The sequence below is a fragment of the Aulonocara sp. 'chitande type north' Nkhata Bay genome, linkage group LG23, assembly GCF_057382095.1.
Source record: "Aulonocara sp. 'chitande type north' Nkhata Bay isolate Kocher_YH1m ecotype deep benthic linkage group LG23, A_spYH_male_GT1.1, whole genome shotgun sequence".
NCBI lineage: Eukaryota > Metazoa > Chordata > Actinopteri > Cichliformes > Cichlidae > Aulonocara > Aulonocara sp. 'chitande type north' Nkhata Bay.
The window spans coordinates 30921270-30936626 of record NC_141365.1 but is presented as its reverse complement, the minus strand read 5'-3'; the positions used below and the strand labels follow the sequence as shown (position 1 = coordinate 30936626).

Here is a 15357-nt window from a genome sequence, read left to right as displayed (position 1 = left end):
CATCTTTCTTCAACAAAATTGCAGACTGCACAGATGGTACCTTCCCAAAGGAAAAAGTACTATAGCTTACTAGGGTATATATATATATTAGACTTAATAGTTACTATATACAGTAATGGACTTCTATTCATTTTGCATCAAATTAAAACTTTGGCTGTCAGATAATTATTTATTAAAAGCTCGACATTTTAAATGAGAATAAGAAAGAAAAGTATGTCTTTGTGCCCCCTTTTCCCTGTTCATGCCCTATCGGCCCCCCTGGCTAAACTTTGCTAGATCCGCCCCTGCACAGTTACCAGCCGTCAGCTACGTAGAAAAAGATCCTCGAGTAGAAAGTAATATTAAATAAATTCTAACAACAGCTTATCGAGCTTAAACGTGCTGCTGTTGTTCAGCTGCTGGTTTCCTCTTTCTGGTGCAAAGTGGGCCAAAAGCAAACTAGAGACACGGACTCGCGACAGAAAAGCCGATCAGCTGATCGTTAAGCAGTTTCATGATTGAAGTAGCAGCAAGAAGAGGCAGTCGTTTGTTAAGCTTAACGCAGGAATGCTTTACAAACATTCAGAGATGGACTTACACACTTGCTTTACTTCTCTCGGGATAACTTTGTCGGAGATGAAATGCCGGGTTGCTAGCGAAGCTCCAAATGCTATCCAGACCACCGACAGGTCCCGCATGCCACAGCCGCTCTATCACGTGATGCATACTGCTCCGACGTGCTAACGTTCTGAGGTGAGTTACGGCGTGTTGCAAGTTTTGTGAGGTGCTTTCGTGATATTTAATGGATCGGATTACATTTTTTATTTTTCTCCGATATCCGATCCAGTAATTTAGGTCAGTATCGGACCGATACGTAATATCGGATCGGTCCATCTCTAATCCCTACATTCAGCCGGGACTATGAAATGTGAGGAATCTTACTTCACATGGAAAGACAGCATGTCACTAAATGTATCTTCTGATCCAAGCAAAGATAACACAGGTTCTTTAATTACTAAGAAATTCTTTGTGTATTCACATGGAGGCTCATATCCTTGGGAACTCTATGGATGGTGGGTGGGAAGACAACATTCCCATCGTACTCACAGTGAGAGTAGACCAGCAAGGATGCTGCGCAGATATACAGAGTAATTAAAAACACGCCTACACTTTGTCTGGTGCACCTTATGAGCGCCTGCAGGATGATTATTATAACTTTGAGAGATAACAACACACTCAAAACAACAAATTCATGAGCACCGTGGTTCAGAAGAGACTCAAGCAACATAAAATCCATAGGTGTTAATAACTATATTGAGAAACGGAAAAAAAACCCAAACATCATTAGCTTTCCGGGTAAATAACATTAAGCATGGATGCTGCTTGAAAAGCTTCCCACGTAGGGGGAGAACAGGATATCTTCCCCCTACAGACCCTGGTGATGAGATTCGTGTGGGAGGACCACGAAACAGAGCGAGCACATGAAAAGAGGAAAAAATGAAAGAGGGGGGAGAAAGTGAAAGAAAGAGGACTCAAACGAGTAAAGGATAAAAACAAAAATAAGCTGGCCCATATTGCATTAGGAGATTCTGTTTGAAGATTGTCTGGCATGGAGAGGCAATCAGGAGAGCAGAGGCTGCTTGGCCTCACTGTGAGCTATTCTGCTGCGCTGCGACCACATCTCAAGTGTCCCTCCTCCTCCTCTTTCCCCAATCTCCCTCTCATCTATCGCTCACTCTCCTCTCATCTATTCCTCATCAAGAGCGGCCTCCCATAAACAAGGATATTGGCCACCGGGCAAGAAATCTGAGAGGAGTGATCCCTTTTTCTGGATGGTCCCTGCATCATTTCCTAGCAGAACGAATTCCACAAGGACGCCGGCAAACCTAAAGTCTTCTAATGCAGGCAGGTACCAGTGGGGAGGGGGAGTGAAAAGGAGGGAGGAGGGGGGCTACACCAGTTCACTGCTTAAAAGACCATTAGGTATTGTAAGATGTGATTGGCAGCTGGGATGATCTCCTTGGGCGGGTCAGCACCGGGACCACACGCTATTCACTAGAGAGTCCATCAATCACAATTTGGCTTAATTAACCAGCAAGCATGGCAAGCCAAGGGCCCACTGTCTGGATGGATGGATGGATGAATGGATACAAGGAAATATGATAGATTCAATACAACACAGTACAGCAGAAGATAATTTAATACTGTAAGCCCACAGGAAAACTCAGATGGCAAGGCAAGCAGAGAAAAAGAGGACGCAGCCAACCGAGCATCTGGTTCACATGACTCAGTATAGCTTTTTGGTTTGATTTTTTTCCATCTTCGCCTTATATGAGAGCTGATTTAATGTATTTATTCCTGCTATTTTATTAAGGCTTCAATCCTGCGAGGGCTAAGTTACCAGTGATAATAAGATGCGACCCTACCGCTATGGAGAAACAATAACAAGAACAATAAAATGTAAGTAGTTTTTTGATGTGTGAGTTACAATGCTCTTTTTCCGTTCATTGGAAATACTTGGGAGAATAATTTTCATAAGCAAAAACAATAACCAATGATAGCTGGGATAGGCTTCAGCCATCCCAAGTGCCTGAATTGCATAAGCGGAAGAGAATAGTTGGATGTACTGTGAGCTTTTCTGTACAATAAGGGTGTTCTGGGTTAATTTTGATGGATATTAAATCTACCAGTGTGGGTCAAATGACGGAAAGGGGGTTCAAGGGGGAGTGTCTCAAGAACTGTCTATGTCTCTGTCACCTTTTCCCACAGAGACAGGCACCTGCTGGTCTTTGAAGGATCACGGGAGAATCTCCAAAAAGTGCAATACTAAAATAGCACAGGACTGATCGTATGTGATGCACTTAACGATCATACACAGGTCAGAGAGAGACAGTGTCCTGATACAGACACTGAAAGAGTGGCATGGTGGTGGAGTGGTTAGCACTGTCACCTCAAGGTCAAGGTCCAGCAGTATGTTCACTTAACTCATGATTCTAAATCGGTCATGGATGTGAGGTAGATGAAGCATGTAGAACAAAGTGCTGTATGAACACATGTATAATCAAGCTTTGAGTGATCAGTAAGACTATATAAATACAAGTACATTGCAATCATTCCACCCACTATCAAAATAAGCTAAAAATAACCAAATTAGAAGCCATTCATTTTAAGCTAATAGAGATTTATTTGAGTCAACTGACGTTACACTAAGAGCTAACTGAGATTAAAACAGATCAAACGAGGGGTTGGAGGGAGTCATAAGATTATAAAAAGCAGCTGAGGTGAAATTTCTAAGAGTGTGAGAAAGACATTTTGCAAGTCCTACACACAGACTTCCTACCACTGCTTTGAGAGTTTGAAATAGGAACGTTTTGTGTTATTAGTGTTAATTAGTGTTGAATTAATTAATAATTAATAATTGATTACCTAAGTCAAGTTGTTAAAGGAGGACTTTTTTTTAATGATATAGCAATGAGGACAGTATTTAATGGCTGTAATATTTATACATGGTTATATAATAAATCCCAGAAGCTTCAGAATGTTCTTGTCATTTTCACTTAAACTATATTTAATGATTTTGGATGTTGTGTTTTCATGTCTTAGGCAAAACAAAATACGATATTGTGTGAGAAAGCATTTTTCAAGGCTTAATCGTCTTATTACTGCCGGTTGCCGGTTCGAGCCCCGGCTCCGACAGTCTCGGTCGTTGTGTCCTTGGGCAAGACACTTCACCCGTTGCCTACTGGTGGCGGTCAGAGGGCTCGGTGGTGCCAGTGTCCGGCAACCTCGCCTCTGTCACTGCGCCCCAGGGTGGCTGTGGCTATAATGTAGCTTGCCATCACCAGTGTGTGAATGTGTCTGTGAATGAGTGGATGACTGAATGTGTAAAGTGCTTTGGGGTCCTTAGGGACTAGTAAAGCGCTATACAAATACAGGCCATTTACCATTTACCATTTACTGGTGTCAGACAGGGTATGTACTAGAGGTACACGATACCACTTTTTTATGTCCAATACTGATATCATAAATTTGGATATCGGCCGATACCGATATGAATCCAATACAGTGTGTTTTTTAATCAATAAAACTGTTTGTTTTTAATATCTTGCTGCTTTTTGTATAAGTTCATACTCAAGTAAAAAAAACAAAACACTAAAGCTATTCTGTTATACCTGTATGCAAAAAATACACTGCACCCAAAAGATTTCATAGTTCAGCAACACTGATCAATCTAACAAACTTAAACCTACACCATCCTCCCTATTCTGGTATTTTAAAGATAAGCAACCTAACTAATAGGATTCTAAAACTCCCAGCAAAAAAAAAAAAAAAAAAATAGGGAACCACCCACCCTCCACCTCATGATGCTTAATTGACGTAATCAACTTTAATTTGATGCAGTGTGAAAAAAAATGCCCAGAAATAAATTATTTTTCAAGAACAATTAAATAGATTCAACATCGTTCTTCAACAGAACTGCAGACTGCACAGATGGTACCTTCCCAAAGGAAAAAGTACTGTAGCTTACTAGGGTATATTAGACTTATTAGTTACTATATACAGTAATGGACTTCAATACATTTTACATCAGATTAAAACTTTGGGTGTAAGATTGGGATAATTATTTATTAAAATGAGAATGAGAATAAGAAAGAAAAGTATGTCTTTGTGCCCCCCTTTTCCCTGTTAATGCCCTATCGGCCCCCCTGGCTAAACTTTGCTAGATCCGCCCCTGCACAGTTACCAGCCGCCAGCTACGTAGAAAAAGATCCTGGAGTAGAAACTAATATTAAATAAATTCTTTCTTTTTTTTTTCTTTTCTTTTCTTTTCTTTTTTTTTTTCTCTTTTCTTTCTTTTCTTTTCTCTTTTTGTGTCATCTGCAGAGCAGTGAAAGTGTATGCTATGCTTTCTAATGATACTGTCTAAGGAAGGCATGTATAATGTAAACACAATTGGTCCTAGCATGGAACCCTGTGGAACTCCATAATTAACCTTAGTGTGTCAAGAGGACTCTCCGTTTACATGAATAAATTGGAGTCTATTACATAGATATGAATCAAATTTCAAATGAACTTTTGATTTGAGGCTATTAAATAAATTCTAACAACAGTTTATCAAGCTTAAACGTGCTGCTGTTGTTCAGCTGCTGGTTTCCTCTTTCTGGTGCAAAGGGGGCAATAAACAAACAAGAGAGACGGACTCGCGAAAAAAAAGCCGATTAGCTGATCATTGATCAGTTTCACGATTGAAGTAGCAGCAGCAGAGAGAGGGAGAAAGAAGCAGTCGCTCCATATATCGGTTGTTAAGCTTAACGCGGGAATACTTTACAAACATTCAGAAATGAACTTACACATTTGCTTTACTTCTCTCTGGGATAACTTCCTCGGAGATCAAATGCCGGATTGGTAGCGAGGCTACAAACACACACAGCCGCTCTATCACGTGACGCATACTGCTGCGACGTGCTACGGTTATGAGCCGAGTTACGTCGTGTCGCAAGTTTTGTGAGGTGCTTTTTTGATATTTAATGGATCGGATTACATTTTTTATTTCTTTCCGATATCCGATCCAGTAATTTACGTCAGCATCGGACCGATACCAATACGTAATATCGGATTGGTCCATCTCTAGTATGTACACATTCTAATTTGATCTGTAGTTCAAATTTTGGTATGAACACCATATTTGAGGGAATTCCTGGACTGGACTTGGCCATTGACCGAAAGGCATTGGTCAATAAAGTTGCTCTTTATACTACAAAGTTGCTGCAGCTTTAACCTCTTTGAAATTGACACAAACCATTACTATTATTGGATCAAATATGAACAGCTCCTCTGTAAAGTCCTAACGTCCTTATAAACTCCACACTATCCTGCACCAGGAAGATCTGAACGTTGTTGCAGAGACTTGACACTCCTAAACACTTCACCACTCCATCATCCTTACAAAGCTCAACAAAAATTTATTGCCAGTATTTATTCTCAGAGATGAAGATATATTTCAATCTGTACTAGAGCTTAACTGATATAGAATTTTAAAGACTGATACCTACACTGATATTCGGTGATTTAAATATCTAATATGCCGACTCATCGGCCAATACTTATTTTCTTTCTGAGAGATGAAACAAACTGATTTCCATAACATTTGTAATTTGTATAGATTTATTTACTTATTCACACTCTGCCCAGCTGTGCTTGGATCAGCAGTGTTGTAAACTGGGATATTGTAGAGTGCCCTCTGGTGGCCAAACTATGCAACATCAAAACTAATAATAATAATATATAGCAACTCGTGTTCACTCTTTTCTTTTTCACTTATCAGCAGCAAATAGCTAATATCGGCTGACAGTATCGACCCCTGGATCATTCGGAAGGGTTGGAATTTGTACTACATAAGCATTCAGGTACAAACCTGCCAAAACTAAGTTTTAGAATCCAAATATTTTTCACATATTTCACGCAAATTCGCAACACACACACACCTTTAAGCGTGCTTAAAGTGATTGGAACCACTCCCTAGCTTGTCTCGTCCCATTGACAGGTGTATCCAAAAAACCCCACACCACTCTCTCATTAGTGTCTGCTAGCCAGCACAGCTACAATTAACATTAATCCTTTCCTCAATCACCATGATGGACTATATTGACATCCACCAGTCTCCATAGGCCCACACAGCTCAGTCAACACGGGGCCAACATTCATCAGAAGCAGGTTGAGTAATACTGTTCTTTGGCTGTCAATAGATGGCTCTTCTTCATTATGGTTCTACCTATCTCTCAGCGTTCGCACATTCAGCTGTCTTCTAAGCTGTCATCCATCTGTGTCCATCCCACTGCCTTCTGAATCCAAATTTCTTCTGTCATTGTGTTTGTACACCTCCACTCTGTCACCTGCTACAGTCTCTTATGAAATAAAAAAAATCCTTTTTACCAATGACTCATAAAGAGGGTTAGCATAACTGTCCGCGCATCTGCTGAGAAGCCTCCAACCAGCGTCTGTACCAATTTACCATCCATTTCAATGCATCTGTCCAATTTCTGTGAAGTTCTGTCTCTTCTTCACTTTTGGGCCATATCCTAGTTTTTACAGAGCTCAGGCTATTTACTGTAAAATCACAGAAAAAAATGCACTCAACATATTAGCAAAAGGCACACTCTTAGGTGTATTTTAGATGTTTTAATGTGGTGCAAATTTCATTAATGGGATAAAGAGAGGAAAAATTAAAACTTCCTGATGCTGAATGCTTTGGAAAAATAATTGGCAGCGCTACGGAGAAAAATAGAAGAAAAAAAACATATGCGCCATCATTATCACTTCAAATATGTGTTAGTCAGGGCTTGACAGGTGTACGTGACTGACAGTTTCAAAAAAACTGAACAATTTGTTTAAAAGAAAATCATCAGTTTTAAGTGACTTGCTATACCAGGTGCAGCGTAATACAAAGGCAAGCACAGGAGCAGAAAGAGAAGCTTTTGTAAAGGTTTTTGTGGGGTTATGTTTCTGTTTCATGTGGCAAGGTAATGGTGGTTATTGAAGCGTGAATAATACATATACATTTCTGAACTACTCTTATACTTAACAATTTAAAAAACACTTATTTTTTGTCTGTTACATAGAGAAGAAAAGGAAAACATTTGGACATAGGGATAAGCCTTCTTTGTTGCATATAAACACTAAAGTGCAATTCATGTGTTGCAACGTGTCTGTGTAATAAAATTTGCAATTAGCAACTCTATCAGCAGATCCAGTATTTCTGCCAATATTAGCTGTTTGTTGAGGTCTCAGTATCAGCATTTATAAAACCTGATGAATGTAAATTAAACAAGTGGACAAGAGACAGGAAACATGGTCTAATTTTACATTTCAAATATCATTGTTAGTATCATTTTAAAAAACATATAAGTAGTTTTTTTAGCTAAAGTCTTGCCCATTTTATTGGCGGGTCATCTGTTGTTTTAACATTGGAATCGATACATTTTTCTTTTCTCAAATTAAAAAGCTTGTAAAAGCTTAAGGCAATTTCCAAGAGCTCTACTAACTTTTAAATCCATCTGATTAAAACCTTTTCACGTCAATACATGACGTGCCAAGAAGGCCAGAGTTTTGTATATTGTATTCTTCCATTGTAGTATTTTGACTTTTGTATTCTCTTACTAGCTTTTACTCCTGGTTGGTTTAATTGTATTTATATCCTCAGACCTTATTAGTTAGAGTTATCTTGCTTCTATTCCCGGCAATAGTTTGTTATATTGAGTCATCTTGCTTAAATGTTTGTCTGTGTCAAGTTTGGATGCTTGGTGTTATTTCCTGTTTTATTTTGATAGTCCCACTAGCCTCATAACCTTGTAACCTTGTAGATAAATATTGTCTGACTCTCCCCTTGCCATTTGTTGTGTTGTCCCTCATGCTGTGTGCCCTGTGCATTGTTTATTTTTTCCCATAATTTCCTGGTTTGTAAGTTCCTGGCTCCTGTCTTGCCTGGGTTTTGCATTTTGTTCCATTAGTACCTGCTCAGATTGACTTGCTCGCCACAACTGGTTTTCCATTACAATTTAGTACCTCTAAATGTGCGTGGTCCTTGCCACAGCAATGCATCCGAGCATCTTGCAACGTAATCAATATGCATTCCGAACCCTACAACAAAAGTAGACATTGAGACAAGAATATACCTGCTGCTTGATCTACAGCTTTTCGTCACACTTGGGGGAACATGGCATTATTTTTGCAGCTATTTCCCCCATTGCCACATATCAAAAATGGTGGTTTTGATTTTTGCGAATGAGACGCTCACATGAAGTGATGCTACTGACCAGCCAATCGGTACATACACACCTACAGTTCAAATAGTTCAAAACAGTAAATTTATGACATCAGATAACACCTTTGCGTTCCTTCACCAGCTTTCCATGAACAGCTGTAACAATGTTAATTTTCAAAATAAAACAAAAATGTGAAAACATGGCTTTTACAGCTCACTACAAATGGATAGATAACACAAAATGGTGGCATCATCTGAGTAATATGGGTGACATCACCAAAAATAGTCAGTTTTTCAACAGTCTGTCCTAAAAACAGAGCAGCCAAGTTAAAGAATGCGATGAGCAGGATCTCTTCTCCAATTTAATGCTGCATTATGTCATTTAAATTTAAAAAAAAAAGTCTCATGTGATTCACGTCAGCCCACTGTGAAGCAAAACCCAAGGCGTTAGTGCAGATATTAATGCGGTTTAAGTGGGTCACTCAAAACATACAGCACAAACCAGAGCAGTTCTGAAACACTGCTGCCATTTGCCTGATTCCTCTCTTCTTCATTTAATCGTGCCTTCCGGCACCCATCCCCAAAAGTCAGGCCGAGACCGAGTGGGTTGCATCCCGTGAGGGAATCTGCTTTGGAGAAGTGGCCTGTGAAGTAAGAGTGTGTGAACGCCTGATCTACAGAAATAGAGTGAGCATCAGTAGAGGCAGAGGAAGACCACTGTTACCACTTTCCTCCATCCATCTGACAGTCAGCTTCAGTCAGCCAGTGTGCCCACTGATTCTGTTGTCACCCTGGCATCCTGGCTCTGCCTATTAGCCTGCTAGTTAGACTGACATTTAGACTGGCAGGACACACATAAGCAGGAGCCAAAGGGTCTCCTGCTTGGCGAGCACCAAACTGATGTAAAGCAGTAGACAAACCCACAGGAGTGCGCGGAAACATGCAGCAGCTGCCTCCGCCAATCACATCAGTCTGGCCTAATTTGATTCCATCTCGACAGGATTCAATTACATTTTATTAATTTTGGCACAGTGAGACTCCATAGAGTTTGATTCAATCTCTGGCAATGCAATTTAACTAGATGCAATCAGATTCACTTGAATTGAATGAATTTTTAAACATAATCTCTTCCTGCCTTCCTACACCCACCCCACCCCTCATATAAATCTTCCTGTTGCTCACTCCATCCTGCCTAATTTTCCCTTTCTGGGATTCAGAATATAGGATTTAATGAGCAATGCCAAGCTCCTCCTGCAAGAAGACCCCGACTGCTTAGTGCATTTTCTTGGCTTCTGCTTGGGAGAGACTCCCCGAGGAGAACATTAGTCACTTCCATGATAATAATGGGTAATTTGACTGAAAAGAGACTGAGGTTGGCAGAGGGCATTATTGAACATGCTGCTGTTTTTGCTTCATGGATTTCAAATGACTTGAGGTTTTTCAAAATATGCCAAATGTTCACATAGTGGAGCGCATTGCTGGAATGCCATTTATCCCCTCCGCACCTCTGATATAACTTAAGTTACTTAAAAGCCCAAAATGTGTCACTACAAGACAATCAGCCTCCTTATAAGCATGAGCGTACAGCTATCTTAACCCCAAATGCTAATCGTGTTTACGGAGTTGCAGGCTGAATATGGCTTGCAAACAAACAACACTCCAAACTACCTAAAAGCAAGAGAGTTAATTCCATTCACGAGTCTGCAGATGATCATTAACCTTCCCAACAAGGATTTTACACTCATAGAAGGATTCTGAAACTTTACACTTCCAACCACAGATGAGCCGATTGTTATTGTTAATGTTTTTCTCTTTTGATTTTTTGTTGTTGTTGTTTTTTTTTTTGGGGGGGGGGGGGGGGGGGGTGATCTCTTTTTTAGGTACTTTTGACTCTTGTAGTAGAAATTAGAGTTTGGTGGATCAATCCAAATATCGATAGTATCGATGTTAACGCTGGTATCGGTATTAGATCGACACAATACCCAAACTTCACTTACACTAGTAGCACCTAATCAAGAACCAATCCTGCACATTTACACTGAAAGATAGGAGCTCGTCCCCAAAAAAGTAGCTGCAATCATTTATATTGTAGCTATGGGAAGGGCGCACCCACACAGAACTCTCGGCTGTGATGCCCCCACCCCACTAATTTCACTACATATTCTCTAACCTCCTTCTCAAAAGGCACAGACAGAACTGGTTCCAAACTGAAAGCAAAAAAGGTATTTAAAGGCAATTTGATTCTCTTTGTGCTCACTTTCTGTCTGATTGTGGTGCTCAGTGGTCTTTCTAAATTCTCTTTGTGATCTTTGTGGTCATTTGCCATTGCTTTGTCGTTTTGAGGATCTTTGCCCATCAGTTATAGCCTCTTTGTAATAGCTTTCTTTTCATTTTAGCTTGTTTTGCAGCCATTTCACTGACATTCTTGCAAGAAAAAAGAAAAAACTTTCACTTGGAGCAGGCAGCCTGGTCCATGGACGCCCTGATCCATAAAGCATTTTGTTCTGTGGCACTGTGGTTTTTGTATAGATAGTGGGGTTATTTACAATGCACATACATTTGTATCCTGGAGCTGTTCATCGCAGGCAAGGTAACACAGCCTACGCTTTAATAATTTAATAGTTCTTCAGTCTTTCAGTTTGGAAAAAGAAAAAAGTAAGTTGCACATGTAGGAAGTAAATATATATATATATATGTGTGGCAGCGTCATATCTAAAAGTGTCTGATCATTTCCTTTCCTTTATTTCTGTCATTTCATTCCCAGCAAGCTGACAAAACCCCTGCAGCACAGATGCTTGGCAGTTCTTTGTTTTTCACGTATCCAGGTGTTATAACACTCTCCTCCTGTCTTACACGCCACGTACAAATTCGATGCTGGGGCTCGCACAGATTGAGTGCTAAAGAGCACAACGAATAAAAAAAACAAAACAAAAAAAAAACAACTTGCAGGCAAATAAATAGCATATCCATAACACCGAGATTGCCCTTTGTACAATCCAGAGCCCTGCTGACTCTAGCCGTTCCTTAAATTGATTTCTCGTATGCAGCTGCCTCGAGGGGGCGATTCCATTTTCATATATACACTGGCTCTCTTTATATGTATGCCAGCACCCCCCCCCCCCCCCCCCCCAGTTTATTAGTCAAAGAGAGACACAGGCTATTTCATTTGTGAATAGCTTTGCATGCCTTTAAGAGGAGTTTATGACTGGTCTTGCATTTTGTTAAGAGCGATGTGCGGCATGGTGAGAAACTTTTGGGGGGGAAAGAAAAAAAATTTCTGACATTAACAGCTGCTGTAAAGACAATTCATTCATGGCTTGAGGATGAGCGCAACACAAACGTGAGGCCAAGTGTGTGACCCTCGCATGCTTGTGAGCAAGTGCACAAACCGAAGCAGGATGTAAGCAAGCCTCCAACATGCTTAAGCCCAGGCTCAGTGTGTGTGCAGTGAGAGACACTTAAGTGCAGGGGCATAAATCTTCCAAACCCTGAGCCACTGACATTTCCCTCCCCAAGAGACACTGCGAAATATCTTAATTACGCCACTTAACATCACATCGGTGAGTCCCGGGCGAGCCCGAACGAGCATATAATTCATTGTACTAAGCGTCTGTAAAAAGCCAAATACATACACCTTCGAGGATGCGAGTGCAGGGCAGGAGGCGAGCTGGGACTTCAAAGCAAATGTTTTCCTTCAGGAGCCCAGAGAAGGCATCTGCAGAGTTAGTGTAGTAGGAGTACAGGGCATCGAGCTGACTCCTGGAAGAAACCAAAGCTGTCGATGGGAAGTGGTGGTGGTGTGTGTGTGTGTGTGTGTGTGGTGGGGGGCGGGGGGGGGGGGGGGGGGGGGGAGTAAAACCTCTTTCTGGCTTTACTCCCTTCACTGATGGATTAGTGTCTGTTCAAAGGCCCCACACTGATAACAGACACAGAGAATCGAGCATCCTACTCATACTTCTACCCCTTGACTCAGAAGCAGTCTTATAATTTGCCTAAGAGCAGATTGTGAGCATTGTCTAACAGGTCAATTTGTGTGGACTTTGCTATCACACTCACACACACACACACACACACACACACACACACACACACAAAAAGCTTGATAAGAATGGAAATTGGTTTGGGGGTGGGGTGGGGAGGGTGGTGATGTAATACTCCTGCAACAAAAGGGAAAAATAAAGAGTGCGATGAATATCCCAGTTAGGGCTCTATGAACAGTAGTTGCCTATATGTGTCTTTGTTTGACCTCAGCTGGGATTAAATGTAATAATATACGAACGCTCTGAAGCAACGCCGCTCTCTGAACGCGCCCTCTTCATTTTCCTCTCTATCATAACCCAGCACTTTCTAACAGACTATTGATTAAGCCGGTAGAAATATGAGCTGCCGATAAACTGCACAGTCCTTTTGGAAGTGTCAGGGATAATAAACTGTGGGTGTCTGTGGCCCAGTGTGTCTCGGTCAGGTATGCTTCCCAGTCCTTTGCTGTTGTCAACCAAATCAAGTGCACAGTAACTGGGTTTGAACCCAGAGAAAGCATCTACTCCCTTATACTTTAAAACCATACAGCACTTCCTTTAAATCCACTTTTACCTCTTTAAAACTGTGGCACACACAAACAACTTGATCTACCATTTCCATTTTGCTTTGGAACCCTGTAAACCCTCCTCCAGGACCCCCCCCCCCCCCACACACACACACACACACACACACACACACACGCACTTTGAGATCCACTCCCCCTCCTGAAAGACTTCAAAGCAAAAACTTGCAAAAGCAGTATCTGAATGCAACATACTTTAACGACTCGTGGCTTATGGCTTCACTCTTGGCACCACTTTGCAGCGCTCTACCCCCACCTGCCGTTGTGCGTCAGGAAGCCAGAGTGGCCACACTCAAAAAAAAAAGACAAATGTCCTCCTAAAACTCACTCGACTCTTATTTTCCCTTATATTTTAGTTCTTTGGTTTAATATGAACAAGTGCACAATTCACACCAAGGAAAATGATCACCTTGTGCTGCCCTGTCTTTTTTATTTTTACGTGTACTTATCCAGACGGTGGATTTTCAGTATTTTCCAGTGATTGTAAAGCTTCGGAGACTCTCAGCGAGCGACACGATTAAGAAACACAAGAACGATAATATTTTTAAGGCAAAGAAATGCATCCGCGTGCACGCAGCAGCCACTCAGGTTACATCTTTATGTTGCCCACAGGCTCGCTGGAGCGCGCTCACTCGGATCAAACCGTCACCCCCTTACCCCCTCCCCTCTCCTTCGAATCAGGTGCGCGACGCACGCGGAACCCAATTAACGGAGTAAGTGTAACTCTGCTGTCTCAAATAAGACTAATAAGAATTTTTTTTATCCACACACACACAAAAGAAGAAACTTTGGGAAGCATCACCGCGTCATTAATCTCACATTATCTCGCACTGCCTGCGCGCGAGGTGCAGACGCTGATGAAGGTGTTGACAAAAACCTCAGTCCATGACAGTGTTTTCTCTACAGTGCTCCTCACAAGACAGAGTGGACAGCGACGAGTGAAAACACACACACTAATAAACACACACGCGCGCGCGAAAAAAGGCGGTGGTCTTTGACAGATATGAGTGGATATTGACGTCTTCACGTGCGCTGCCGGTTTAAGTTGGGAGGAATCAGTGATTAAAGCGGAAAGAAAGGAGAGCTGTTTGCAAATAAGAAAATACAGCAGCGATGTGAAACATGTTTGGGGTTTTTTGTTGTTTTTTTAAACTAATTGGAGTAAGAGATGATATCCTGGGGAAGTATGGAGTGCACTGCAACACCCTAAAAACCCCACAGGACCCCGTCAGGATCCCTCTTTTCAGCAGGAAAGCATCCTGGCCCCCCTGCAAGACGTGCTTCAACTACAAAACAACGTCCACTTAAACAATCCACCCCTCTCTCTCACACACAAACACACATACACACACTTACATTCACACTCCCTCTCTCCCCTTCAGCTCGCAGCCCTCTCTCTGGCTGCTGCAGACCGAGATGGCAAAATAACACTCAACTTGTCCACAAAGTCACTAAAGCTCGAGGATTGCCACACACTCCCGCGCGCATCCCTTTACCTTGGCCGCCGCAGACGAGCACCCCGAGGAGATGGACGAGTTTGAAGATCATTTTCGGGCGGGTTTCGGGGCTGCCGGACGCCGCTTTGAGCTGCTGTAAAAAAAACGACAAGGGCGACAAGCACACACGTTCGGCTCCGTTCATCCGCTGTCTTGGGCTCCGCTTGGCGACTGATTTGCCTCAGCTCCTTTCCTTCCCTTCCTTCCTATGCGCGCGCTCCCGCCTCCCTGCTCGTTCACCGTGTTGCTCTGCGCTGAGTCCCCCCCACCACCACCACTACCTTCACACTCCAGCATTATTCTCTCCAACCTCACTGCTGGTGGAGAAGCAAAGCTACGATGGCTTCAGACATGTGTTGTGTTTTTGCCTGACTTTATTGGCTTCTTAAAAAAACAGTTAATAATAAGACATCTTTAATCAAGCACAAGTTTATCTAGTAATTCTGAGGACCCCCTTGTCTAATAGCTGACCTCACCTCACCTACAATCCACCCTTTATAATCTTTTGTCAGAGAGCG

The 15357-nt window shown here is 41.8% G+C and overlaps 1 protein-coding gene across 2 annotated transcripts in view; it reads right to left on the bottom strand.

Annotated features, from left to right (window-relative positions):
- Window positions 1-15038, bottom strand: part of ncam2a (neural cell adhesion molecule 2a) — a 447190-nt gene extending 432152 nt beyond the window's left edge. For both annotated transcript variants that reach the window (XM_086284341.1, XM_086284343.1), the window contains exon 1: window positions 14840-15038. In XM_086284341.1, coding sequence (XP_086140467.1) covers window positions 14840-14984 — 145 coding nt within the window. In that variant the 5' untranslated portion in view covers window positions 14985-15038. The remainder of the gene's footprint in view (window positions 1-14839) is intronic.
- Between the last annotated feature and the right edge of the window lie 319 nt (window positions 15039-15357).